Below are 27,807 nucleotides of genomic sequence, written 5' to 3'. Positions count from 1 at the left end.
ACACGGGAAAACAGAGACGTAGATTGACTGATAGATTACATTTATTTTCCTTCATTCTCTCTACAGCTCTGTACCTCAGCGAGGGTGGTAGGCTCTCCTGTGTGTCCCACACCCCAAACGGCAGACGATCTTTGGGGAGACCGTAGTGTAGTGACCACTGGGCAGCGTTGACCATCCCACCATACTTAACCATCAACTCAACCAACTGGATTTGCAGCTCTGGGTCGTCTGCCACTGTTGACTGACCATACTCGTCAATGTAGTGAACACTGAACACACACACCAATCAACCAACCAACCAATGACCGAGATACTGAGATTATATCATGCATGGGCCTTGTTGTGTGCGTTTTTAAAAGACTAAACTAAGCAAAAAGAGAAGTTGATTGCACACGTCATACCTGTACATGGTCCCTCCAGTTCTCCTCTGACATGCCTTTCTGAAAGTCAGAGACGGTGAGAAGTGAGGACATATGAATGGGGCGCGAAGCAGAGGCCTCACAGAACATAAGGTAACATACTTTAATTGAATGACCTGATTGCAAGTAACTCTGCATAAGAACGCCTGCTAAAACTCTGAAATGTATCACGTTAAAAGGACCCAGGTTTGCTGCTTACCTCTACAAACCTTTTATACATGAGGAAACGCATGGAGTCTGATTTACGCTTGTACACAGAGTTGGGACACAGGCCTGCAAAGTGAAACCATTGAAACCAATGAAAATGTAGAGCAGGCACACTGATGATCGGTGATACACATGGGCACTATCAGAACACACACACACACACCTGGGTCAATGTTGAATTTCTCCATCAGTCGAAACACTTGTTTGCTGAGCATCTTGGGCTGGATTTGATCAGTTTGATGTTTGGAGAGGGACAAGCGGGGAAACTGCCTGCAGTGAAGCACAAGGAAACATAAACCACCCACTAATGCCACACACGCACAGAAAGAGTTGCGCACACACACACACACACAAAATACCTGCGTAGTTGTGCTATGCTGAAGTCAGGACGGCACCAGGAGTCCAGCAGTGTGACCATACGTTCCTCCAGTCTAGGATGGCCCCTTACAAACGACTCGGCCATAGGAAGCTTGTCCTGTAGAATCAGAGGGACACACATCTGCAACACACACGGGGGGGGGGGGGGGTCATGGTTTAGTACCAACACACACCTTTGCTTTTAATAACAGGTTCTGATCGCTCACCTCCTCCATATCCACTTCACTCTGAAGCTCCAGTTTCATGCTTAACAACGCAGCCTGAAAAACAATGACAACATTTATTTAAATTGTGAAAATCCCCAAACATTCATTTTGATTCCACCCCAAAAAATATGTATAATTTTTATTAATTCACCTAATATAGCTTTGTCTGACTCCATCATGATTAACCCATTTGATTCCCATCCAGCCCGTCACACCACAACAACCAGATGAAGAAGAATAGCAGAACACCAACCCACCTCCCTGTAGCAGTTGACAGCCTGCAGTTTGAAGATATGCAGCCTCAGGATGCTCCGGTCCAGATTCCCCAGCTGGTAGATGTCTATGAGAGGATCCATGAAGCTGGGCTGGGCATCCGTGAGAAGGCTGAGAGCACGACGCTGCAATCCCAATTTAGAGACCTCTGGGACGGCCTGGAGGGTCACCTGGAGGTAGGTGAGATTTACAAATGACGCTGCGTGATTATTTTCTTTAGCTCAAAGTAGCGACATGTCTTAATTAATAAACCACAAGCATACAGTGCCTTTGGAAAGTATTCAGACCCCTAACCCCTTTTTTCCACATTTTGTTACGTTACAGCCTTATTCTAAAATGGATTCAATTGTTTGTTGTTTTCCTCAATCAACACACAATACTCCATAATGACAAAACAGAAACAAGTTTTGAAAAAAAATCATATTCAAGTGAAATAAAGTGCTGGCCATTTTATGTGAACTATTTTTGGCTCCTGGCACCCTTTATACTTGTTTACAATAGAGGATCTTCAGTGGAACTGAGCATGCTGTTTTCCTTTACTGAGACGGACCTTGGGATGTGTGCGTCTCCAGCGCTCAAACTCCATGAGGATGCTGTGGCCCATGGTGGTGGCCTTCCCCTTCTGCCTGCCTGGACAGCCCTCCAGGACACACAGCAGGTCCTCTAGGGGTGTCTGGAAGTCTGAAAAGCCCTTGAAGGCTACAGCTCGCAGCTGAGAGGACAGGGGAGGAGATGGATGGAAGGGGGGGGTTAGATACACACTCTCCATCTGGGTCAAATCAATCTCTGCATATGAACTTTTATGCTAAAATCTCAAATTCACACATAAAGCTATCAGTTGTATAACAGTTTGTTTGGCATTAAAGTATTGAATCTCGTTTTAGATAGACTTTGGTACTCACAGTACTCTGTGTCACACACTTTCCCTTTCTCATTCAACATCTCTCACAATTTGCACAGTTAGTCAATATCCACAAACAATGCATGTCTGTTTGAGAGATCGTAATCTCGAGGCTTGATCTTTTACACAATATTTCAGACGCACAGTCATTCACTCAACATTCTCATAGATATACCCAGTATAGACCTGGCATGCGACATGATGATGCACTGCTCGCTCATTCCTTCCCTCAAGCTTTTTCCTCACACACACACAGACTGTGAAGTTGACGACATACACACTGTAAATGCAGCTTTCTGTCTCACCGGCTCTAGCTCTTTCCTGGTCCAGAAGTCAAAGAGTTGTTCTCTCAGTGCCGTGGGGTCAGCACCTGGAGGTCACACAGTTGATATGGGGTTACACACTGACCCCTACTGACCTCTCACCCCAACCTGTCATTGGCATAGGGGTTACCAGCCTAACCCTTCACCCAACCAGCTTAGTGTGTTTCTCACTTTCTTTCACTCACACTAGATATGCCTAACCTCCCGAATCCTGAAGCATAACAAACACACTAGCACATGTGCTTTCTGAAGTCAGCCTATTGCTACACTAACCACTCCATCAATGTTTATATCACTACTACTTAAAGTGGAACTGACAGAATTTTAGCAACATGACATCTTATTAAAATCGGTTCATATACACCCCCCAGGAAGAATATTATACTTTTTAAAAACATTTCCTGACAAGCCAGCACTTAGATATGGTCATTTTCACAAATTCTTAGAATGTTTGTGAATTACGTATAGTAAGGCATGTGAAAATGATATAACAATATAGAGTAGGAAAGCGGACGTACATTCAGACAGTAAATAAAACATCCGTCTCGTCCAGGACCGGAGTCGACGCAAACTGGTGCACCGCAGACCAATCAGAGCTACAGTAGGCCTTTATACAAACAAGCCATTTGCCACACAAGCCTGCCATCATTTACTTTGAACTGGACTGTGTGTTTACAGGCAGTAGCAACAGCGAGACTTTAAAATCATTCAAACGTATTTGCCAAAAGCCACAAAATACAATTTTGAAATTGCACTGAAACGATGTAGAATTGTAGCCTATTAATCATTCTGCAGCTTGCCTGCCAATGCATGCTTATCCCAACCAAACACCTAAGCTAACTGGCTAAAGTTAGCTAGCTTGCTCCTTTCAGACACAAATGAGAGAACACCTCACTTTGACCAGTTTACTCGCCCTAGCAGAGCTGGTTAGCTAGGCTGTTTACATGTTATCTAGAGGGTTCGTGACTAACTATGACTTTTTTTTGCCTACGTTTACCGACACAGGTCATATTCAGTGGGTGTTGTGCGATCGTAAATTCATCAGCTATTCTGCGCTCTGGCACATAGACGAGAGTGCTCTGAAATTGGAGTAGAAAGCCAGAGTGAATTTGCAAATGTAGGAGATATGTTGTTCCAGTTCTTGCTAGATAACCAAATGACACCTGCATCTAGATGTGTGTAGCCACCAAAAACAATGATGACGGGAGAAAGTCAGTCACTCAACCACTCCTCCAATGACATGACATCCTCCTACCAGCTAGCTGGCTAACGTTAGGCTCCATAGTTTTAGCTTGCTACCTAAATAGATACACTAGCCTATTAGCTAGTTTGACTGTATTGACATTCCCAGCCTTAGTTGCAACCTGTATGCTCTCGTTGGCTGGCCCTCGCTTCATATTCGTCGCCAAACCCACTGGCTCCAGGTCATCTATATGTCTTTGCTACGTAAAGATGTCTTTGCTGCGCTTTCTGCCCACATCAGATATGTCTATGTCCTGGGAAATGTTACAACCTCATGCTAATCACATTAGTCTACATTAGCTTAACCGTCCCGTAGGGAAGGACACTGAACCTGTAGAGGTTAAGGGGAGGCAGGTAGCCTAGCGATTAGAGCATTGGGCCAGTAACCAAAAGTTGCCATACCAGGCGGTGAGGCAATGCTCTCGACGGTGCAGCTACAGAACTTTTAGAGGATCTGGGGACCCATGCCAAATATTTTCAGTCTCCTGGAGGGGGAAAAGGCATTGTCGTGCCCCCTTCACAACTTTCTTGGTGTGTTTGGACCAAGACAGTTTGTTGATGATGTGGGAACTTGAAACTCTCAACCTGCTCCACAACAGCCCGTCGATGTGAATGCGGTGATCAGGCCTACCACCGTTGTGTCATCAGCAAACTGATGTACGTACGGTCACTGTGGGGACGACTGCAAACGAGTTAAAACGTTGTCAGTTCCCCTTTAAGAATAACTGGATTATCATTAACTCAAAAGGAGTGGGATAGGATAGTATTAACAGCAGTTGTTTAGGGTTACTGACCGAGTTTTGGAGCAGTTCTGCTTTGGGTTTGATTTAAAGCCATAACACCCTCTGAGAACAGAGGACAGGGCACATATTTTGGAGGGCTGGGGTTTAAAAAGGCCTTGTAACAAAAGGGGAGGTGTAGACTGGGTATGTTCCTAAGCATTCCCAAAAGCTCTTGCCTCGCTCTCCCCCCTCCTCTCCTTCCCAGGCCTAGTGTTCCTGTTCCCCTCCCCCCACTGCTGTCTGTTTGTCTCGGATTTCCCCAGGAAAGGGCAACGCGGTGGTCACGGTGTACAAAATCCAGCCTTCCTGACGGACAGCCTGGGAAAGCAGACCAAAGGGCTTCTCTCTCTTTCTTTCTTTCTCTCCCTACCCACACTTTAACTCTCAGGTCTTCATGGATCAGAGCTGGTTCATGCCTACACAGCAGAGACACTTTCCAGACTCACCAAAGCAAAGCACAACACAATGCATGGCGGAAGAACACAGCACACTTCATAGAAATCGTATACATCTTTCTCCCTCTACGTTGCTATTCTCTCTACTTTAGCAGTTTTCCCCAACCTAATTCCACAGAGAGAAAAAAAGAGGGGGGGGGGCTCAGGAATGTGGAACATGTCGCTTCTCAATTGTCTGGGTGAGCTGCTGAGTGACAGGTAAGCAGGGACTCAGAGCTGTATATGGAGGAGCACTCCACTTGGGAGAGAGTTTGGTGTGTGTATGTGTGTGTGTATGTGGTGTTCAACTTGTATACCTTTACACCTGCCGGGACTATCCTTCCTGTCATTCCGACAGAGGCAAAACCATACCAGAACATGTGTGTTTGTGTATTTAAGCTTGGTGTCTGGACTGATGCGTGTGTGTAGGCCCCAGACAAGTGTTTGTTTGGCTTAACTACTGACCCAATTGTTGCGTCGCCTGGCTCATTCCTCTCCAGTGGGTTGTGCTGCGTCGTAAGTCTGAAGGGTCTCACGTTCCTAGGGGGGAGGACGGGAGACAATGTGAGGGAGGGGGAGACCGTATTGGGGGGAGATACATACTGGTAGTTGAGTTCAGCAACAGACGGGAATGCCTGTTCTGGTATACAAACAAACATCAGGGTGAATGGGGACACACCCTGACTGGCATTGCAGGCCTGATTAGCAGCACCTGATTGGTGGGAATTCACAATATAATGCGCAGACACTTCCTGACTGGGAACATTTAATTAGTTATTGACTCAAGTTCAGTTATGCATCCCAAACTCAAACCATAATTTCATCCACATTAGAAATGTTGAGTTATTTTCTTTCAGTTTCTGATCCAATAATTTTCACATTTATTTTTGTTATATTCATTTAAATGACATAGTTGCCACTAGAGGTCGACCGATTATGATTTTTCAACGCCGATACCGATTATTGGAGGACCAAAAAAGCCGATGCCGATTAATCGGGCAATTTTTTAAATTTGTTTTATTTGTAATAATGACAATTACAACAATACTGAATTAACACTTTTTAACTTAATATAAAACATCAATAAAATCAATTTAGCCTCATAAATAATGAAACATGTTCAATTTGGTTTAAATAATGCAAAAACAAAGTGTTGGAGAAGAAAGTAATATGTGCCATGTATAAATGTGTGCCATGTAAAATATGTGCCATGTAAAAAAGCTAACGTTTAAGTTCCTTGATCAGAACATGAGAACATATGAAAGTTGGTGGTTCCTTTTAACATGAAACTTCAATATTCCAAGGTAAGAGGTTTTAGGTTGTAGTTAATATAGTATTTATAGGACTATTTCTCTCTATACCATTTGTATTTCATATACCTTTGACTATTGGATGTTCTTATAGGCACTATAGTACTGCCAGTGTAACAGTATAGCTTCCGTCCCCCTCCTCGCCCCTACCTGGGCTCGAACGAGGAACACATCGACAACAGCCACACTCGAAGCGCAAGGGGAATAACTACTCCAAATCTAAAGGCGAGTGACGTTTGAAACAGTATTAGCGCACACCCAGCTAACTAGCTAGCCATTTCACATTGGTTACACCAGCCATTAGGCTGATAGGCTTGAAGTCATAAACAGCGCTGTGCTTGCGAAGAGCTGCTGGCAAAACGCACGAAAGTGCTAATTGAATGAATGATTACGGGCCTGCTGCTGCTCAGTCAGACTGCTCTATCAAATCAGACTTAATTATAACATAATAACACGCAGAAATACGAGCCTTTGGTCATTAATATGATTGAATCCGGAAATTATCATTTCGAAAACAAAACGTTTATTATTTCAGTGAAATACGGAACCGTTCGGTATTTTATCTAACGGGTGGCATCCATTAGTCTAAATATTCCTGTTACATTGCACAACCTTCAATGTATATCATAATTACGTAAAATTCTGGCAAATTAGTTCGCAATGAGCCAGGCAGCCCAAACTGTTGCATATACCCTGACTCTGCGTGCAATGAATGCAAGAGAAATGACACAATTTCACCTGGTTAATATTGCCTGCTAAACTGGATTAGTGATTATGATTGATTGTTTTTTATACGATAAGTTTAAGGCTAGCTAGCAATTTACCTTGGCTTCTACTGCATTCACATGACAGGCAGGCTACTCATGGAGTGCAATGGTTAGAGCGTTGGACTAGTTAACTGTGCGGTTGCAAGATTGAATCCCTGAGCTGACAAGGTGAAAATCTGTCATTCTGCCCTGAACAAGGCAGTTAACGCACAGTTCCTAGGCAGTCATTGAAAATAAGAATGTGTTCTTAACTGACTTGCCTAGTTAAATAAAAGGTATAAAAAAAAAACATTTTAAAAATCATAATAATAATCGGAAATCGGCGCCCAAAAACACCAATTCACGATTGTTATGAAAACTTGAAATCGGCCCTAATTAATCGGCCATTCCGATTAATCGGTCGACCTCTAGTTGCTACCCTATTCCCAGAACTTCTCACAAGCTGTATTCATATTAGTGATTGGGGGAAAAATAGTTACATATCGCAAAATATTTTTGCGTTAGATGGCCTTAGCTGCACCAAAACTCCAGTATTTTTCCTTCATAGCTTGTTCTCCATATTTTTAAACAGGGAGACAATCTGTTTTCAGCACTTATTTCCATGACTGATCAAAACTTACGGTGAGCAATATGTTTGGTGCATCAAGCCGCAATAAAATCACAGTATCGAATTGCAATACCTATAGAAATGCAAAACATATTCTATCGTGATTACCTGGCAATTCCCAGCCTTAATTCAAATGGAACTGTATAAAAAAAGGTCTATAAAATACTGACAGGCTCTTAAAAACTAGGGCTTGGAATTAACAGGGACCTCACAATACAATATTATCACAACACTTAGGTTACCGATATGATATGTCTTGCGATTCTATACTGCGATTCCATGTCCAAACATATTGCTCACCATATGTCTGCTGCAGAGGGACAAGAGAGAGCCATGACAAAATGAGTTTGATCAGTCATGGAAATAAAAGTGATGAAAACAAATTGGCTCCCTATTTTAAAAAAGATGGAGGACAAGCTATTAAGAAAAAAAATACTGAGTTTTGGTGCATGTACAGCTGACTAGCACAAAAATAATAGTGATTTTGTTTCAAATAATATCCCGGTGTGTGACTATCGATTTCTTCCTCTATCACTATAAAAAAAAGAATAACTTGAATTAACTTGAAAAAACCCTTATCTTACATCAGGGGTATTCAATCGGGGGTCCAAGATACTACAAGGGGTCCATACATTTTGTCATGAATGTTGTCATGAATATCTCTAGCAACAACAGAATAAACTAACTTTATTTCTCAACTCCTAATTTTGAGCAAATTACACCCACTGGAGTCAAATACACTCACTGGAGTATCTGACATAGGCTTTGAAAAAGCACCCACGAATAGGCTACCAGTCAACAGGCTACCAGTCAACAGGCTACCAGTCAACAGGCTACCAGTCAACAGGCTACCAGTGCTGCAAGTGGTGCTGGCAAGCTTTCTTGACTTAATACATTTTTGCCAACACATGGCTAACCTTTGTTTACCAGCTAAACAGTTACTATTAGAAAACATGTGTTAGCCAATTAGCTAGAAAGGTAACTCCTATGTTAGAGTTTACATGTCCTTTTCCAATTATAATGTGGGAGGTCAATTTTTTTTTTTTAACTATACCAAATCTATTAATTTTCAAATGTTGATTACTTCTCCTTGCTATTATCATTCACCTGATGATAAGACAAGACATTTGGAGAAACATTTTTTTTTGCTAACGTGTGATGAGGGACCCTGGGACGCCATTTTGCCTGAGATGGGGTCCATGGGCAGCAAAAGGTTGAAGACCCATGTCCTACATATTTCAGAATGTCACTTGAACAAGTTATGAACCAGAGCTGAAGCGTCCCTGCGCGCGCACACCCTGTGGGAACAGCAGACCACGAAAGGGCATTGCTGCCAGCTGGCTGTGAGACATGCTTTTGATGCTGAGGATGTTATTTTAGGTCTGACGTCTGGACTGTTTCTCTCCTCGTGGTATGTTACTGGCTCTCACAACTGACTCGTACAGCAGCAGCGGACTCTGCTGCTCTACTGTACTCTCCTGCCACCTATTGGCCACTATCGAACAGTACAGCATGATGGGAAGCCCTCTGTTAGACGGCTCATACTAGATGAGGAAATATACACAACATGTACCCAAAGAGAATCTTCTCTGTTGTAACATCCTGTTATGTTCACTAATTTGACAACTAGACCAGAGTGGTGCGAGATGTGACAAATTATGCATGGTGAGTTGTTACTAGTAGCTAGCTAACCCATGTCCAACTAGCTAGCTGGCCCACCCAGCTGGCCACAAAATAGCAAGGCAGCTTGCTAGCATTTTAAAGCATTTATCTCACGTGTGAACGTTACCTACCAATCAACTCTATGTCAATGTGATGTGACATGGGTTGAATGTTAACCGAATTAACCACAATACATGCTACCTTACAATGTTTTGAAGGTGAAAAAATAGACTTACGTTATAACTTGCCTCTAGCTAGCACTAGCAAGGAAATGAAATTGAAATGATAGAGGTTTTGCCCGGAAGGATTCAGAACGGACACCACCAAGTTCTCGTTCTCGAATATATCTCGCGAGGTTTAGAAAATAACAGAATAGAATATAATGTAATGTTTTTATTTATTTAACCTTCATTTAACCAGGTAGGCAAGTTCAGAACAAGTTCTCATTTACAATTGCGACCTGGCCAAGATAAAGCAAAGTAGTTCGACACATTCAACAACACAGAGTTACACATGGAGTAAAACAAACATACAGTCAATCATACAGTAGAAAAATAAGTCTATATACAATGTGAGCAAATGAGGTGAGATAAGGGAGGTAAAGGCAAAAAAAGGCCATGGTGGCGAAGTAAATACAATATAGCAAGTAAAACACTGGAATTGTAGATTTGCAGTGGAAGAATGTGCAAAGTGGAGATAGAAATAATGGGGTGCAAAGGAGCAAAATAAATAAATACAGTAGGGGGAGAGGTAGTTGTTTGGGCTAAATTATAGATGTACAGGTGCAGTAATCTGTGAGCTGCTCTGACAGCTGGTGCTTAAAGCTAGTGAGGGAGGTAAGTGTTTCCAGTTTCAGAGATTTTTGTAGTTCGTTCCAGTCATTGGCAGCAGAGGACTGGAAGGAGAGGCGGCCAAAGGAAGAACTGGTTTTGGGGATGACCAGAGAGATATACCTGCTGGAGCGCGTGCTACTGGTGGGTACTGCTATGGTGACCAGCGAGCTGAGATAAGGGGGGACTTTACCTAGCAGAGACTTGTAGATGACCTGGAGTCAGTGGGTTTGGCGACGAGTATGAAGCGAGGGCCAGCCAATGAGAGCATACAGGTCGCAGTGGTGGGTAGTGTATGGGACTTTGGTGACAAAACGGATGGCACTGTGATAGTATAGTGATGGAAATGGCTACCTGGTAGTTTTTATCATGATATAATTTTATACTTACATAGATATTTGAAAACAGGTAAACGTTTCCTCCCGTTAATAAAATAATCTCACGGCGATTTCATTTATATTTAAGTACAGAAATGCTCGGCTATTTCTGTCCTGAAACATGCTCTATATTAAAACACGTATAGTAAAATTGGTCATCAATATAAATAATAAATAAAATGCCAAAACATATTTGCCACGTGATCAAAGTTCCACACCACGTGGTACTTGAATAAAAGCATGGAGGCTGCTGTGTATTTGTGCTCTGATCCAAATATCACTTTTGCTAGTGCTTTGCCTTTCTTTGGAAGAACTTAGGCGATATCGATATTTTCCCAATTGATAGATTCAGCCTCGGGGTTTTGGGCGGGTCGAGACGGAGCAGCAGCAGCGATGGAGTGGTTCGGGACTGGAAACTCCCCTATGTTTCCCGAAGAAGAAGAGGGTTACAGTGCCTCTGCCTCTTCTGTGCCAAGTAGCTTTCACAGCTCATCACTGCAGGTATTGTGAGGCTAAATGCCAATGCACATTTACCAATTCATTCTTTACTTTATTGTTAGCCAGCTTGGTAGCTACGTCAGTCATGGAGGAAATAAAGGCAAGCCAACCCACCACCTCCCCTGTTATTAGCTAGTTATTTAGCCTGCCGCTAGCTATTCGATAAACCCTTACGTGATGTTAAATCAGTGATAATAATAGTTACAGTCAATATGTAATTAGTTAGCTAGCTAACAAGTCAAGTACATTACATAATGTCAACAATGGAAACGAGTCTGAGCAATTGAGTCCGACTCCTTCATTTGTAACTTTCTACTTAACGAACGACGTTTAATGACTGAACATACACTAACGTTACAGTAGCTAGTTATTTAGCTAGTAGCCAGCCAATTAAACTCAATACGATTTAGCTAGCTTGTCAGGTTATTTTCATGACATTGTCTCAGTGCCAGGTTTGACATCAGCGAGTCTAAGCCAGTCGTCCTTAACCCAGACAAGTGAGTGTCACTGACTAATTTACAGTGGTCTACAGGTATTACACAGCAAATTGGTGAATATGGCACTAGCTAGCTACACCAAATTTGTTTCTCTACACCAAATTCGTTTCTCAGTAATACTTGCTGTAATTCTGCTTTAGCCAGTCAAGCAGTAACAGCTAGCTACTTACATAGCTTTCCCAGCTACTGTGGATACCATAAGCATCCATATCTAGTGTGTGCTGTCATCTCTATTCCCTGATAGTTATATCCATTAATGCGGTATTGAGTTGACAGCTGAAGCTTGTGGGTGGTGTTCATGTTATTATTAGCTCGCAACCTCTGGTTTTACATGTCCATGTATAACTATTGCACACAGTTCGCCATAACAGAGTTACAGCAATGCATCGTCATCAGGAGGAGGAGGAGAATGAGAGGCTTTAGGAATACTGGCCATGATTATTGTAGATGTAATATTCTGTTGCAAAATGTAATGTCCAAAATATTTTCAGATATCAATCATAAGTTACTGTCTTCTCTGTGACCATGGTGGTGTAGAGAACAGTGTCTCTGTGCCAGAGATGGCAGCAGAATAAAATATAAAGATACTTTGATATCAGTTGTTTATAACCTCTTCTCCCCTCTGCTCTGTGACCCCTTGGTGCTGCTGCCGCCAAAACCAGCTACTGTGTGTGAGGGTCTCCTTACAAAGATATTCGGATATCAGTTCATAATAAGCTAATTATCTTCTTCCAGGAGGTTGCCAGTGCAGAGTCCATGGTGTCCCTGTGCCAGAGGCAGCAGCAGTGTGTGAAGGCCTCTGTTTCCAGCTGGCAGTTAGTGGAGGCTCAGGACCAGCTGTGTGGGATGGAGCTGCACGGCTCCGAGAGCGTCGAGCAGGAGCGCGCTCGCGCTGTCGCCGGCCAATCAGAGCTCTCGCAGACTGAACATGAGTGGCGCCGGAAGGAGAGCATGCTGGGAGGGAGCAGGAGCCCCGTGCTCAGCGCTGACAGCAGCCGGGACATGTTCGACAAGGTAACTAAGGTCGTGTCTACACTTGACACTTACATTTGACTTCTGCTATCAGAATACGAAGATCGCATTGAAAGACCGCTCTAGACACCAAGTCGCTTTGTGGTCTGATAGTGTTCAGATCTGGCTGACCACTTCAAGAGGTGGTTAGGAATGCATTGTGTGTGGGGGGGGTTCTCCTCAGTCTGGACACAATCAGGCTACCGAAAGCACATACAGTGGGCGACGTCATCGGCACTCCTCCCACCAGCGTTTGTACAATGTATACTAACATTTCAATATAGCCAGGGAAAAGGGAATCCGGACATGGTAGACACATTTTAAATGTAGGTGTAGATGCAGGATGGGTTTGGAATTCATGATTAGAATACTAAAGCTGCATGAACTGTCAAGTCTAGACACAGCCTTAGAAAATGTAACATTATGACTATAACTGCTGTTCCCCGAAGGAGGGAAAACAAGGTACAGCATACTATGGGGAGTTGCACACTTGCGTGTTCTGTTGCAGAATCTACAATTCACACCTGACAAGGTACATCCAAAGCACTGTACTCCAGTGCTTTGGATGTTAAATGATACAATGACTGAGGTTCAAGTGCAGACTTTCAGATTTAATTTGAGGGAATTTTCATCCATTTTCGGGTGAACGGTTTAGAAATTACACCACTTTTTGTACATTTTAGGGGACCAAAAGTATTGGGGCAAATTCACTTGTGTATTAAATAAGGCTGTGTGATATGGCCAAAATATCAGTTTTTTTACAGTATTTAATGTTTTTGAATAATACAGGTAAAATCTTTTGCTTTATGAGTAGTGTGTGACCCTAGGATGGCAACGCATACAGTGGCTTGCCAAAGTATTCACCCCCCTTGGCATTTTCCTATTTTGTTGCCTTACAACCTGGAATTAAAATGGATTTTGGGGGGGGGTTGTTGTTGTATCATTTGATTTACACAACATGCCTACCACTTTGAAGATCCAAAATATTTTTTATTGTGAAACAAACAAGAAATAAGACAAATAAACAGAACTTGAGCGTGCATAACTATTCACCCCCCCAAAGTCAATACTTTGAAGAGCTACCTTTTGCAGCAATTACAGCTGCAAGTCTCTTGGGGTGTGTCTCTATAAGCTTGGCACCTCGAGCAACTGGGATTTTTGCCCATTCTTCAAGGCAAAACTGCTCCAGCTCCTTCAAGTTGGATGGGTTCCGCTGGTATACAGCAATCTTTAAGTCATATCACAGATTCTCAATTGGATTGAGGTCTGGGCTTTGAGTAGGCCATTCCAAGACATTTAAATGTTTCCCCTTAAACCACTCGAGTGTTGCTTTAGCAGTATGCTTTGGTTCATTGTTGGTTAAATAAAGGTGAAATAAAAATTGTCCTGCTGGAAGGTGAACCTCTGTCCCAGTTTAAAATCTCTGGAAGACTAAAACATGTTTCCCTCAAGAATTACCCTGTATTTAGTACCATCCATCATTCCTTCAATTCTGACCAGTTTCCCAATTTTATTTGTCACATACACATGGTTAGCAGATGTTAATGCGAGTGTAGCGAAATGCTTGTGCTTCTAGTTCCGACAATAACAGTAATAACCAACGAGTAACCTAACAATTCCACAACAACTACCTTATACACACAGTGTAAAGGAATGAAAGAATATGTACATAAAAAATATATGAATGAGTGATGGTACGGCATAGGCAAGATGCAGTATATGGTATCGAGTACAGTAATACATATGAGATGAGTAATGTAGGCTGTAAACGTTATATGAAGTGGCATTGTTTAAAGTGGCTAGTGATATGTTTTTTACATACATTTTCCATTATTAAAGTGGCTGAAGTTGAGTCAGTAGGTTGGCAGCAGCCACTCAATGTTAGTGGTGGCTGTTTAACAGTCTGATGGCCTTGAGATAGAAGCTGTTTTTAAGTCTCTTGGTCCCTGCTTTGATGCACCTGTACTGACCTTGCCTTCTGGATGATAGCGGGGTGAACAGGCAGTGGCTCGGGTGGTTGATGTCCTTGATGATCTTTTTTGGCCTTCCTGTGACATCGGGTGGTGTAGGTGTCCTGGAGGGCAGGTATTTTTCCCCCGGTGATGCGTTGTGCAGACCTCACTAACCTCTGGAAAGCCTTACGGTTGTGGGTGGAGCAGTTGCCGTACCAGACGGTGATAGAGCCCAACAAAATGCTCTCGATTGTGCATTTGTAAAATTTGTGTGCTTTTGGTGACAAGCCAAATTTCTTCAGCCTCTTGAGGTTGAAGAGGCGCTGCTGCGCCTTCTTCATCACGCTGTCTGTGTGGGTGGACCATTTCAGTTTGTCCGTGATGTGTATGCCGAGGAACTTAACTTACTACCCTCTCCACTTTTGTCCCCTTCGATGTGGATAGGGGGGGTGCTCCCTCTGCTGTTTCCTGAAGTCCACGATCAGGGTGGGGTCAAGACCCAGGGTCTCGAGCTTGATGACGAGTTTGGAGGGTACTATGGTGTTAAATGCTGAGCTGTAGTCTATGAACAGCATTCTCACGTAGGTTTTCCTCTTGTCCAGGTGGGTTAGGGCAGTGTAGTTGCGATTGCGTCGTCTGTGGACCTGTTAGGGCGGTAAGCTAATTGGAGTGGGTCTAGGGTGTCTGGTAGGGTGGAGGTGATATGGTCCTTGACTAGTCTCTCAAAGGACTTAATGACGACGGATGTGAGTGTTACGGGGCGGTAGTCGTTTAGCTCAGTTACCTTAGCTTTCTTGGGAACAGGAACAATGGCGGCCCTCTTGAAGCATGTGGGAACAGCAGGCTGGGATAAGGATTGATTGAATATGTTCGTAAACACACCAGCCAGCTGGTCTGCGCATGCTCTGAGGACGTGGCTGGGGATGCCGTCTGGGCCTGCAGCCTTGCGAGGGTTAACACGTTTAAATGTTTTACCCACGTCGACTGCAGTGAAGGAGAGTCCTCAGGTTTTGGTCTACCACAAAGGGACAGTTTAGTTGGTGCAACGTAACAGGCTGACCAGACCGGACACGTCACGTGCGCGAGCGTTGCTAAATAAATGTAGAAATCCATTTTATTAAATTATTGCACCCACACCCACACATGCCAACGAGCGTCTGCTATGCCAAGGGCTAAAATCGGTTCTATTTCTGACGCAGATCGTGCTGCAAGTCCTGCCTCTCCCATCTCCTCATTGGTTTATAGAAGCAGGTACTCACGTGCCATCTCCTCATGTTTAATGCTTATCGACCTGTCCCCAAATGAATGTCATTGGTTCAGAGTTTGTTTTGATATTTTAACCTGTGTTTCGTGATCGCGTTTGGTGTAGTGAGACCAAATACATTTATGCACGATGGCGCACGTGCGCAGCCGGTTTGGGTTCCGTGTAAGACGTTTTGTTTTAGTAGCTTGAATCATTCCTGTTCACACCAAGGTGAAGAATGGCATAAGTGAAGGAATGAATCCGATTCTCATGCTTATCAACTGTGGAAGGTCGGAGCTTCCAGCGAGGCATGGATTTCATTGTCAGGTGTGATTTGTAGATTCTTCAACCGAAGTTGCAAGAGTGCAACCCCTCCCCCCCATAGTATGTTTTACCAAAGTTGCTGACTGAAAGGGAACCTACAGACACACGTTGGGGGAATCTCAATTGCATTTCCTTTATTCCTTGCGTTATTCGCCGCCTCCTCAAACTCCATTGGATGAGAAAGTCCATGATCCCTCCCCTCAGAACTTCTGATCAAATGTGTTTTAAGAAGGCGAAGAGAAAAGATGTGAGGAATCATGGACATGAAATTATTTTCCTGTTGAAAAAAGGTAAACCAAGTTAGGTTTCTCTAAGCTACCTACCTGATCAGCACACTTCTGATCTTTCTCCAGACAGTAAGGGGGCCAATCTAAATTGTATCTCCTTGATGCCTTGTGTGCGCCCTTCTCACTTCATCAAAACACATTGAATGAGAAGGTCAGAGGAGAAAGCGAGGAATGAATCAAGTATGTGTAGCTGTAGCCCAATATGCCAACCGGAGTGTGGGTGTGTCGAAAGGAGTGGGTGTGTGTATAGCGACTCGGCTAATTGGGCAGATTTGTTGCCAATCAGCCACGTTTTTTGCGTGGCTGGTTGTACTGCACTAGGAGTCGATAAGACAGCGACCTGTGCACCGGTGTTGTATCCACGTGCCTGCCGACTTGACATGCTTCCTACTTGGTATCACTGTAGTGTTGCCGGCGGTAGCTAACGTGGCCGTTCATTTTCTCACACTATTTTATTTCAAGTACTAAAGTAGCCTACACAAGAAATAACTAATATTGATAGCCATCTAGATGTCACCTTGATACGTAGACTACATACATATTACTCAATGGGTAGGGCATGAATGGTGACCCAGTGCCCTTCACTCCCGCTTGACCAAGCACTATTGTCTGGCAACTGCGTGCGAAGTAACTACGTGGTAGCCAATATTAGGGTGACCGTCACAGTAAGCACACGCATACAACTCATGAAGAAACAGTACACCACCATCAATACTTTTAGTCAGTTATACACATTTTCAGTTATTAAACTAACAGTGAAATACAACTGACTTTTTCTTAAAAACAAAGTCCAGACTATCAGTGCTTTTTGACCCACTCCTTTTCACACACCCTTTTCTTTCGACACACCCATTCGTCCATACTCCGGTCGCAATATTGGAATGCTGCTACCCTCTTCTGTGGACTGTGCTTCTCTTTCCTTCTCCTATAGAGTATTATTAATAGTAAAAACGTTGAATTGGAGGTTCACGACAAGAGCAAAACCTTTGTTCAGAAGTATGAAAAAGAATTGAGACATTTTGGTGAGTGAAATGTTTAATCTACTGCTTATCGTGGTGATGCAGCAGGTGTGGCATTGTGGGATGGTATTGGTCCGTTGTCTCTATTGTGATTGGTCCGATGTGTCTCCATTGTGATTGGTCAGGCATGTTGCGGAGGTGGGATGACAGCCAGCGCTTCCTGTCTGACCTGCATCACCTCATCTGTGAGGAGACGGCCAACTACCTGATCCTCTGGTGCTTTAGACTTCAAGCCGAAGAGGTCAGAAAAACATCACACTGTCCTGTGAATTTATTTGCTGCTAGTATTTGATACAATAGATTTTTAGATTTCTAAACGCCAATATCAGCCGGCCGTATGTTTCCTGTTCAGGGTTGATGTGTAAAACTATTTTTACTGACCGACAGATCTAACTATTGTTAAAAGGCCAGACTGATCCTTCAGCATCTTTTCTAACAAATGACATTTCTGATTGAGTTATTTTTATACTTCTGACTATGGGTTTATGTTAGGTTCTATCCTGTTCCCTTTCTCCTGACAGATATTTGTTCAGGTTTACAAACATTGACTTTATAGTATAACCTACAGACTTGATTTGTGTTATACGGATGAATTCACATTTTTCCACTTTGATCTATTCAACCACAGAAAGAGGCGTTGATGGAGCAGGTAGCTCACCAGGCTGTTGCTATGCAGTTTATCCTGGAGATGGCCAGCACCTCCCAGCAGGATCCCAGAGGCTGCTTCCGTCACTTCTTCCACAAAGCCAAAGTAAGCAGCTAGCTATTCTGGTCTGTCTGCTGACGAGTCACGGTTAAGTCATTATACCACATCAGGCACCCTAAGAATGGGGTGAAATGGCTCCCTATTCCCTAATATAATAGTGCACTACTTTTGACAAGGGGGTCACGTAGGGCTTTGGTCAAACATAATGCACTATAAAGTGAATAGGGTGCTATTTGAGGCATCCTAAGACTGGCAAAGGCTCTATCTAACCATCCCCGTCTGTCTGCTGAGTCACTGTCAAGTCATTATACTGCAAAGGCAAATTGTTCACCCACCATATAACCAGTGGTTATTGATAAGCTAAGTTGAGGATTGATCAAACGTTTTAATGTGTGATTTCATGATCAAACTTGTCAATGTTTTGACTGATTTTATGTTATTATTTAATGTTATGTAACTAACTGTCATTCACTAAAAATAGTTTGCTGAAGGAAGATGTACTGTACAGTGATGTAATGTGGTCAAATGACCACTAGAGAGAGACAGGAGTCACAACAGACTCCTACAACATCACAATGATATACAGCTACATGCTTTCATGCCAAAACACTATTGCTTTCATGCCAAAACATTGTAAGAATTTCTGTATGATTACCAGTGTTTTACATATTGATATGATTTTAAGAGGCTGCATGGTTTAATTCCAAAATATTTGTTGCTTTTCTCTGCTGTAATCCTGCATCTACAACTGCGTAACACACTCTTAATGTTTAGAGAACACTTTTATATTTTTTATAAGAGGCCTCCCGAGTGGTGCAGCGACGTAAGGCTCTGCATCGCAGTGCTTGGGGCGTCACTACAGACCCGGGTTCGATCCCAGACTGTGTCACAACAGGCAGGGACTGGGAGTCCCATAGGGCGGTACACAATTGGCCTGGGTTATGAGAGGGTTTGGCTGGGGGTGGACGCTAACGTCCCATCTGACCAACATCCAGTGAAAGTGCAGGTCGCCAAATTCAAACAACAGAAATCTCATAATTAAAATTTCTCAAACATGCAAGTATTATACACCATTTTAAAGATGAACTTGTTGTTAATCCCACCACAGAGTCCGATTTCAAAAAGGCTTTACGACAAAAGCACACCATGTGATTATGTTAGGTCAGTACCTAGTCACAAAAAAACACAGCCATTTTTCCAGCCAAAGAGAGGAGTCACAAAAAGCAGAAATGGAGAGAAAATTAATCACTAACCATCAGATGGCGCTCATAGGACTTCATGTTACACAATACATGTATGTTTTGTTCGATAAAGTTCATATTTATATCCAAAAATCTCTGTTTACATTGGCGCGTTATGTTTTGCCTCCAGAACATCCGGTGAAAGTGCAGAAAGCTACGTCAATTTACAGAAATACTCATCATAAATGTTGATGAAAATACAACTGTTATGCATGGAATTAAATATGTACTTTTCCTTAATGCAACCGCTGTGTCAGATTTCAAAAAAGCTTTACGGAAAAAGCACACCATGGAATAATCTGACTACAGCGCTCAGAGACCAAAACGAGCAATACAGATACCCGCCATGTTATGGAGTCAACAAAAGTCGGAAATAGCATTATACATTTTCACTTACCTTTGATCTTCGTCAAAATGGAATCCCAGCTCCACAATAAATGTCCAAATACCACATTTTTGTTCGCATTTAGTACAGTAATCCAAATGTGCAGGCACTAGGTCCAGACAAAGTCAAAAAGGTTATATTACAGTTCGTAGAAACATGTCAAACGATGTGTATATAATCAATCTTTAGGATGTTTTTATCATAAATCTTCAATAATGTTTCAACTGGAGAATTCCTTTGTCTTTAGAAATGAAAGGAAACGGAGCTAACTCTCACGGGCGAGCACCTGACTGAGCACATGGCCTTCTGGCAGACCCATGACTCAATCAGCTCTCATTCTCTCCCACTTCACAGTAGAAGCCTGAAACATGGTTCTAAAGACTGTTGACATCTAGTGGAAGCCTTAGGAAGTGCAATATGACCCGACAGACACTGTATATTGGATAGGCTAAGAATTGAAAAACTACAAACCTCAGATTTCCCACTTCCTGTTTGGATTTGTTTCTCAGGTTTTTGCCTGCCATATGAGTTCTGTTATACTCAGACATCATTCAAAATAATGTTGCAACTTCAGAGTGTTTTCTATCTAAATCTAATAATATGCATATCCTAGCATCTGGGCCTGAGTAGCAGGCAGTTTACTCTGGGCACTCTTTTCATCCGGATGTGAAAATACTGCCCCCTACCCCAAAGAAGTTAAGAACCGCAGTTTGGCGGGTCATGTTTCGGAAGACGCATGACTCGACCTTCGCCTCTCCTGAGCCCGTTGGGGAGTTGCAGTGATGAGACAAGATCGCAATTGGATATCACCAAATTGGGGAGAAAAAGGGGTAAAATACATTTTTTTTTAATGTCTTTATGATTCCAAGTTCCTCTTGTCAACCCGAGGATGATCAGGTAAGTCTTTAATTCCATTGTCATATTTTTCCCTGTGTAAGGCAGGACAAGAGGGGTACTTAAACGTCTTCCATGCTGAGCTAGAGGCCTTTAAGCAGAGAGTAAAAGAGTACACCGTCAAGTTCAAAGGAGAGACCCTCTCCAACGACACACCGCTCCAGAGCAGTACAGCACGCTGTCATCTGGATCCCAAAGAGGTTCTAGAATCTTTACCCCCAGTGAGTATTCTAAATGACATATTATAATTTTTTGACATGCACCTGTATGGTAACAATTTAATATAGTCATTTCAATGTTTTGTTCTGATATATTTATTCCGTTCTGAAACAGGAACTGAAGGCAGGGTTCCAGCTGCAAGACATGCAGATTCTCCAGAATGTTCTCCGCACCATGAATCCACAGGTAATGGCTAAAGTTCTGTTTTCTTAGTAGACTGACTACAGAGTCAGACACAGTGTACATGGGAAATAGATCTGTTTATTCAGCCACACTATTTGTTGATAACTATTAATTACTCCTATGCCAATTGATACCACATGTACAAGGTATAACCTCGGGAAGCTTAAAAAATGTCAGCTATACTGTGAGATGAGGGGCCTTATTTCTTATATAAACATTGATTGAGTTAAAAAATGGAAATATCCAAAGAGCTCAAGTTAATGTTCAAGTTTAAAGCCGTGCTCTCTTTTTAAAAACGGAAGTAAATTAAGTCGGTGTGTTTCTCTAGAACAGAATTCCTTCCTCGAGCAAGAGAGAGAGAGAGAAATAAACAAACAGGAAGATGGTGAAAGAATATCACCCCCAACTGGCCCCTAAAACCTGACTCTGTCGAATCCTAAAAGAGAGAGTGAAACAAGGAAATGAAACATGTCCTCCTCCACAAATAACACTTATTTAGCAGTTGGGGCCTGGTTGGAACTCTAGATGTGGGCCAATGAACGCAGAAAAGAAACTCCTGTTACATAAGCATTATAATCAGCTTGAGCAGTAGACTGGGTTAATCCCTTTGTGTCCAAAAATGGCACCCTATTCCCTATATATTGTACTACTCTTGCCCAGGACTCATTCAAAAGTAGTGCTTTATAAAGGGAATAGAGTGCCGTTTGGTACACAGCCCATGTACATCCATTCAGAGCAGCTCAGGCAGGTCAACTTTCCAAACCTCTCCCCCACCGTCTCACTAAGCACTGGGCCTATTTTAGAGTCCCAGATCAATTCAGCCTCTTGGATCATAATAAATACAAGTATATGGACAGGGAGTGGGGAGCTGATCCTAGATGAAAAGGTCTTAGGAATCCCGTTACCTTTTTAGTCTTAACATCATCCTAAAACTGAACCTGTTTTAAGACACTGCCCAGACAAACTCTGAGCCACGAGTAAAATCAACTCATAAAAGTTTATCACAGCTGGTAATCACGACAGTTTGCGGTTCCGCAAAGGACAGATGGTGATGACCCTCATTTTCATTGTTACAAATGATGGAGAATAACCAATTGCGATGAGCCATCGCCAGCTGTGAACTCTATTCAGACGCGCACTGTGAAGGTACGTCAAATGGTGCAATGTTAAAGTGTTTGATATAACTGTCGCCTGACAAGATCACTTTGCCTACTGTTAATTATTGCCTGATATGTTGGCATGCATAACCTTTCTTTAACCAATTCTGATGGTTGTTAAAAGTAGAATTCACAATATTACTGTTATATCAACACACTGGTCACTCTCGTTTTACAACTCTAAATCGCGTTGACACAGTAGGCATGAAGTCCATTGCGTACAACGTTTTGACAGATCTATCATTTTCATCTAACACAATCAAAGTAAACATAAGCCCTAGATGCCGTCAATTTCCCAAATTATAGGCGTGCCCAATGTAGGCCTTTTCATTTAATTGCAATGTGATGTTGCACTCCAAAGGGATAACTTGAAATAACATGTAGGTAATTAAATAATCTAAGAAAAAAATGTTTGATTTATTACCCTAGTGGTTCTAAGTATTTATGCATGTCATGTCAAATCATTGTCAAAAGCACAAGAGATTATTAATGGATTGATCCTATCAAAATGTTATCAACTCCAAGGCAGTTGCATGTGATGCAGGAAACATTGACTCGCTGCAATTTTCTATTATCAAGACACCTGCTGGCAACTCTTACCCCTTTACACTCCAATGGAAGATTCAGTCACTGATAAATGCATACATTAGAACGCAGTGACTGTACAGTAACATGCTATGCATGACGTTAGCACTTTGGCTCTCTGCCTCACAGCACTAGGCTTTTGACTGACAGCTGTTCTGAACTTGAGCACCGCACGCTACATTAAGTTGCCCCCCCATCCCTCCCACTAATTGGGCAACTTTAGCAAATGTTTTTGTTGTCTTAGTGAGGGGAAATGCTGTAAATTTAGAGGACTGTGAATTTTGAAATATGAGACGATGATGATAAATACTGCTTTAATGTCAATAGAAGCAAGCCAAATACCCATGATTCCTAATGTGCACTTCACATTTCATGTCATAAAACTCCGGTCATATACAGTGTCAACATGTATAATCACCGTTTGATGTACAGTTACAAGATGGCATGGCGTCATACCCTGGGTTGTTCTGAACAGAATGAGCCTATGTTTCTTTATGTAAAGAGTGTTTTCCGCGGTACACGCACCTGGTCTAATAATTTTCCCATTATCTCCAAAATGTTCCCTTTTAATTGCTACCATGGTTAGGGCATATGCTTTTCATATTTCTTCTATATGAAACCTTTCAATTTAGCCCTGTCCATATAGGCCAATTCCTACAAGTGTAAAGGGTTAACTGATTAGGACCGCTCGTGAGGTCTCCTAAATATCTGTCGACAAGGTGAGACTCTTATGACTAAAAATGTTTCATCCATAGCTTTTATTTTTACCCTTAAGAGTAGGAGTAAAATGTCTCCTCAAAACTTACAACCAATTATCTACTGAGGCACTTTGGATACAGGCCCAGCACTCCTATTCTGAGAGGGTTGTTGAATACGGGCCCAGCACTCCTATTCTGAGAGGGTTGTTGAATACGGGCCCAGCACTCCTATTCTGAGAGGGTTGTTGAATACGGGCCCAGCACTCCTATTCTGAGAGGGTTGTTGAATACGGGCCCAGCACTACCTATTCTGAGAGGGTTGTTGAATACGGGCCCAGCACTCCTATTCTGAGAGGGTTGTTGAATACGGGCCCAGCACTCCTATTCTGAGAGGGTTGTTGAATACGGGCCCAGCACTCCTATTCTGAGAGGGTTGTTGAATACTGGTCCTGATGAATGCTGATGAAATGGGGAATTATCAGTGTTAGTGTCAAGATGCCCCACAGGGAATTGTCAGTGTCAGTGTCAAGATGCCCCACAGGGAATGATCAGTGTTAGTGTCAAGATGTCCCACTGAGCAGGTGGATTATCGTCCCAAACTACACACATCCCAGAGGAAATGGTGTTTGGAACAGGCAACCTTAGAACTAACCCATAAAGATGCATTAATCATATCGTATACGGGTGTCTGATTCTTCTTTACATTACTCAGTTATGGCTTATTGCATTTTAAGTTATTTTGGTTTTCTCTCGCGAGTTGAAGTTGCTGTTTTGGTTGTACCACCAGGTGGCAGAGTACCATGTGAAGCGTTGTCTGGAGTCCGGCTTGTGGACAAACAAAGAAGGGAGACGGTCCAAGGAGGAAGTTAATCCAGAAACAGACGACCTGCGCATGATGGAGACATAACGACTGTGGTGCACGCTCCCTCCATCTCTCCCATAGGAATTGACACTCTCAATAGGAAAAGGGCTGAGCTCCCCACAGAGACTTATTTTTGTATGCAGCAGAATCTGCGCCTGAATGTGTCTTGCACTTTATATTTGTTCAAAACAATCTATTTAAAGAAGGCGAGTGGTAGGTATTTTGAGGCACTTACCTTACCTTTTCTCATATAGCTAGAGTATCTCTACTCATGTCATATCTTGATTGTTTTAGCAGAGTGAACCTTGAGTGAACCTTGCTTTGTAAGGAAGTCATCTTTACACATTAATTTACAAGAGCTACTTCAAACTTTTGAGAATTGTTTTTGTTTATATATTTTGGGGTATTCCTGTGACTCCGTTAATCAACCTTATGGGTGTGAAGAAGGGAGATAACAGTCCATCTACAGTAGGCTTCACAAGTAGGAAGTCTAGCGGTTAAGAGCGTTGGGCCAGTAACAGAGAAATTGGCTGTTCTGCCCTCGACCAAAGCAGTTAACCCCCAACAATAACTACGGGCGCCAACGACATGGACGTCGATTTAAGGCGGCTGCCCCCCCCCCCGCACCGCTCTGATACAGAGGGGTTGGATTAAAAGCAGGAGACCCATTTCGGTTGAATGAATTGTTGGGCAAATGACTAGGTATCCCCCTTTCCTTCCTTTAGTAGGAGGGGAAAAGCCTGAGCATTTATAATCAAACTTGCTCTTGTCGTAAATAAAAGTGCACCATGTTTTGGTTGAAGAGGCCTAATCCTGGAGTCCTATTTCTGCAGTCTCTAACGTTCTGTCCAACACCGCTGAGCCAGTAGTGCATGTGGTTAAAACTGTCATAGACACGTGCAAACGCTCTGGGCCCATATTCACAAAGCGTGAGTAGGAGTGCTAGTCTAAGGTCTGGTCCCCACCTCTAATTTATAATGGTTTAAAAGGTCTGCCCCCCTTTCTAATTCATAATAGTTTAAAAGGTCTCCCCCCCCCCCCCCCCCCCCCCCCCTAATTCATAATGGTTTAAAAGGTCTTCCCCCCTTATCTAATTCATAATGGTTTAAAAGGTCTCTCTCTCCCCCCCTCTAATTCATAATGGTTTAAAAGGTCTCTCTCTCCCCCCCTCTAATTCATAATGGTTTAAAAGGTCTGGGCCCCCCCACTTTAATTCATAATGGTTTTAAAGGTCTGCCCCCCCTATAATTCATAATGGTTTAAAAGGTCTCCCCCCCCCCCCCCCCCCCCCACCTTCTAATTCATAATGGTTTAAAAGGTCTGGGGCCCCCCCTCTAATTCATAATGGTTTAAAAGGTCTGGGGCCCCCCCTCTAATTCATAATGGTTTAAAAAGCTAAACTGATCTTAGATCAGCACTCCTATTCTGACACTCTGGATGAGGGCCCTGTGCTCTTTCAGCTCCTGTGTGTCCAGTTTGTCATTAGGCCAATATTTAATGCCGATATACTACCATGGTGTAGCTATGACGACTCCACTATGCAAAGCAATGAGTTTGCTGTGATTACTTGTGTTACTGCTGGTCACTCCTCCTCAACCAACACTCATAAAATGTCTTGCTCTGTCCATCACAGAAAAATAAGCTTCTCAACATATCAATGTATGGCTGCTAAACTCAACTGCTCACATAATTGATTGTGACACTGGAAACAACCTGTAGAACTTCCTTTGGCTGCCAGAACGTGACAACATCCTGTACTAGTCTGTGCTCTGTTTGAAATAGAACCGCTTTGAAACAACTGTGCAGGGTAAATGGCTATAATACATTAGGTCTACCTGAACACATTTTAAACGTTCTGCAAAAGTCTAATGAAATAAATGAATTTAAATCTGTTTTGTTGCTTTTCATATTTTTTTTTCTCTCATTATAAAGTTATAAAATCTTATCAGCCTGATCAGTCTCTTCCAGATAGTGAGACTCGATAACTTATTACAGAACAAGTATATTATTTAAGGTACTGTATATTCATACATTTATGTATATTTAACAAAGTCATTTATCTCTGATTATCAAAGAGCTAATCTCGGGGTAACCCAGAACTAAAGTCTGCTTGATTATATTCTGGGTCCATGAGATGCTAGAATGAGGAGCTCCATCCCCTCTCTCTGCGAGTTATGGGCCGAATGAATGTCCTTCCAAAATATGGGAAAAAAATGGTCCAAATAACCAGTGATGGAAAGAACTAGGCACTATAATTATAGCTGCTCATTATCTATCAGTGCTCATAATAGATATATTGCATCATTTTATGTTTACATATTCTGCCCATGAGAGATTATCAAAGAGGTGCTACAAAAATACTGCATATAATAGCTTTTCAGTATAGAGACAGACATTAGATGACAAATCTATACTCAGACCAAATACACAATGTATAAAACATTAGGAATAGCTGCTCTTCCCATGACAGACTGACTAGGTGAATGCTGTGAGCCCTTATTGATGTCATCTGTTAAATCCTAAACCCACTTCACATAGAGACTGGTTAAAGAAGGATTTTCAAGCCTTGAGACAATTTGAGGGAAAAAGATATTTATGCCGGTGTGGCCATGAGGTGAGTGGCCAAGATGGTGGATGGGGGAAAACATTTAAAGTGGAACATGTTTTGAGTGAATATGGAGTGGTGGATCACAGAGCCTTTGGAAGAGCTACAGAAGGAACTTGAACGTGACATGAGTGAGGATGAATTAACGGCAATGGCGACGAAGACCGATTTTGAGCCTTGTCCTGATGATTCTGACTCGGTGTGAATTTTGGAGAGACTGGATCCTTGCCTTCTGGCTGATCATTATGTGGTGTCAGGTCGGGTCGGTGAAAGTGACTAATTGGCCCTCTTGCATTTCTCCAAGAGGGCGTGTGCTCCGCACCACACGAATGGGTACAAGAACACTGGCTTGGCCGTAAGTGCTGAAGGATTAACAGAAGTTGAAGATACCCGGTGTCTGTGACGCCCGAAGTTTGGTGCGATGCAGACCCGGTGAAGAATGTGGGGAAACAGAGAAGACACTGTACTATTGAGTTTAGATGCAGGGTCTTTACCAGATAAAGTCAAGTTAGGATGTGGCTGTTCTGAGAGCAAAGGGGGCTGCAACTCAATATTTGGAAGGTGTTCCTAATGTTTTGTAAACTGTATATCATATTACAGCTTTTCAAATAAAATCTCACTCGTTTGGTTTCTATCCAATTGGCGACAGATTTTCATGTGAATATTTTTAGAATCCGGATAAAAATCAGTGATCGATGACACAGCGCACACAAAATGTACTGA

General features: G+C 42.6%; 2 protein-coding genes across 6 annotated transcripts in view; one reads left to right on the top strand and one right to left on the bottom strand.

The window, feature by feature from the left end:
* The window catches only part of exd3 (exonuclease 3'-5' domain containing 3), a 64,080-nt gene extending 54,256 nt beyond the window's left edge, over positions 1–9,824 (bottom strand). The window contains exons 1-11 of one of the 3 annotated variants that reach the window (XM_021622662.2): positions 9,748–9,824; positions 5,631–5,705; positions 2,690–2,754; positions 2,034–2,195; positions 1,468–1,653; positions 1,211–1,264; positions 986–1,125; positions 790–896; positions 619–692; positions 402–440; positions 75–241 (exon numbers count right to left, since the gene is read on the bottom strand). In XM_021622662.2, coding sequence (XP_021478337.1) covers positions 75–241; positions 402–440; positions 619–692; positions 790–896; positions 986–1,125; positions 1,211–1,264; positions 1,468–1,653; positions 2,034–2,195; positions 2,690–2,754; positions 5,631–5,655 — 1,019 coding nt within the window. In that variant the 5' untranslated portion in view covers positions 5,656–5,705; positions 9,748–9,824. Of the gene's footprint in view, positions 1–74; positions 242–401; positions 441–618; positions 693–789; positions 897–985; positions 1,126–1,210; positions 1,265–1,467; positions 1,654–2,033; positions 2,196–2,689; positions 2,755–3,225; positions 3,357–5,630; positions 5,706–9,747 lie in introns of those variants that run through there. The other 2 variants (XM_036936934.1, XM_036936935.1) reach the window with 2 other exon arrangements.
* A 1,099-nt stretch (positions 9,825–10,923) lies between these two features.
* On the top strand, positions 10,924–26,371 carry LOC110536978 (hsp90 co-chaperone Cdc37-like 1). Of its 3 annotated transcripts, none has more exons than XM_036936933.1 (10): positions 10,924–11,219; positions 12,449–12,727; positions 17,462–17,552; positions 17,675–17,790; positions 18,178–18,300; positions 20,820–20,996; positions 21,109–21,180; positions 24,405–25,504; positions 25,555–25,745; positions 25,836–26,371. In XM_036936933.1, exons 1-8 carry the CDS (start codon positions 11,112–11,114, stop codon positions 24,522–24,524), a joined length of 1,086 nt encoding a protein of 361 aa, XP_036792828.1. In that variant the 5' UTR covers positions 10,924–11,111; the 3' UTR covers positions 24,525–25,504; positions 25,555–25,745; positions 25,836–26,371. The 3 variants fall into 3 exon arrangements, with proteins under 3 accessions (XP_036792828.1, XP_036792827.1, XP_036792826.1); XM_036936932.1 differs by having other exon boundaries at positions 25,798–26,371; XM_036936931.1 differs by having other exon boundaries at positions 25,555–26,371.
* The last annotated feature ends 1,436 nt before the right edge of the window (positions 26,372–27,807 follow it).

The sequence above is a fragment of the Oncorhynchus mykiss genome, chromosome 12, assembly GCF_013265735.2.
Source record: "Oncorhynchus mykiss isolate Arlee chromosome 12, USDA_OmykA_1.1, whole genome shotgun sequence".
NCBI classification, from domain to species: domain Eukaryota; kingdom Metazoa; phylum Chordata; class Actinopteri; order Salmoniformes; family Salmonidae; genus Oncorhynchus; species Oncorhynchus mykiss.
Note: the sequence above shows the minus strand (reverse complement) of the source record. Positions and strands in the feature narration are given on the sequence as shown.

What these genes read in the sequence shown, in the direction of transcription:
- LOC110536978 (XM_036936933.1), top strand. Translation starts at nt 11,112, where the DNA reads ATGGAGTGGTTCGGGACTGGAAACTCCCCTATGTTTCCCGAAGAAGAA. An exon ending in AAAAGAATTGAGACATTTTG is followed by an intron (nt 17,553 to 17,674) that starts GTGAGTGAAATG and finishes GTGATTGGTCAG; the next exon opens with GCATGTTGCGGAGGTGGGAT. An exon ending in ACTTCTTCCACAAAGCCAAA is followed by an intron (nt 18,301 to 20,819) that starts GTAAGCAGCTAG and finishes TCCCTGTGTAAG; the next exon opens with GCAGGACAAGAGGGGTACTT.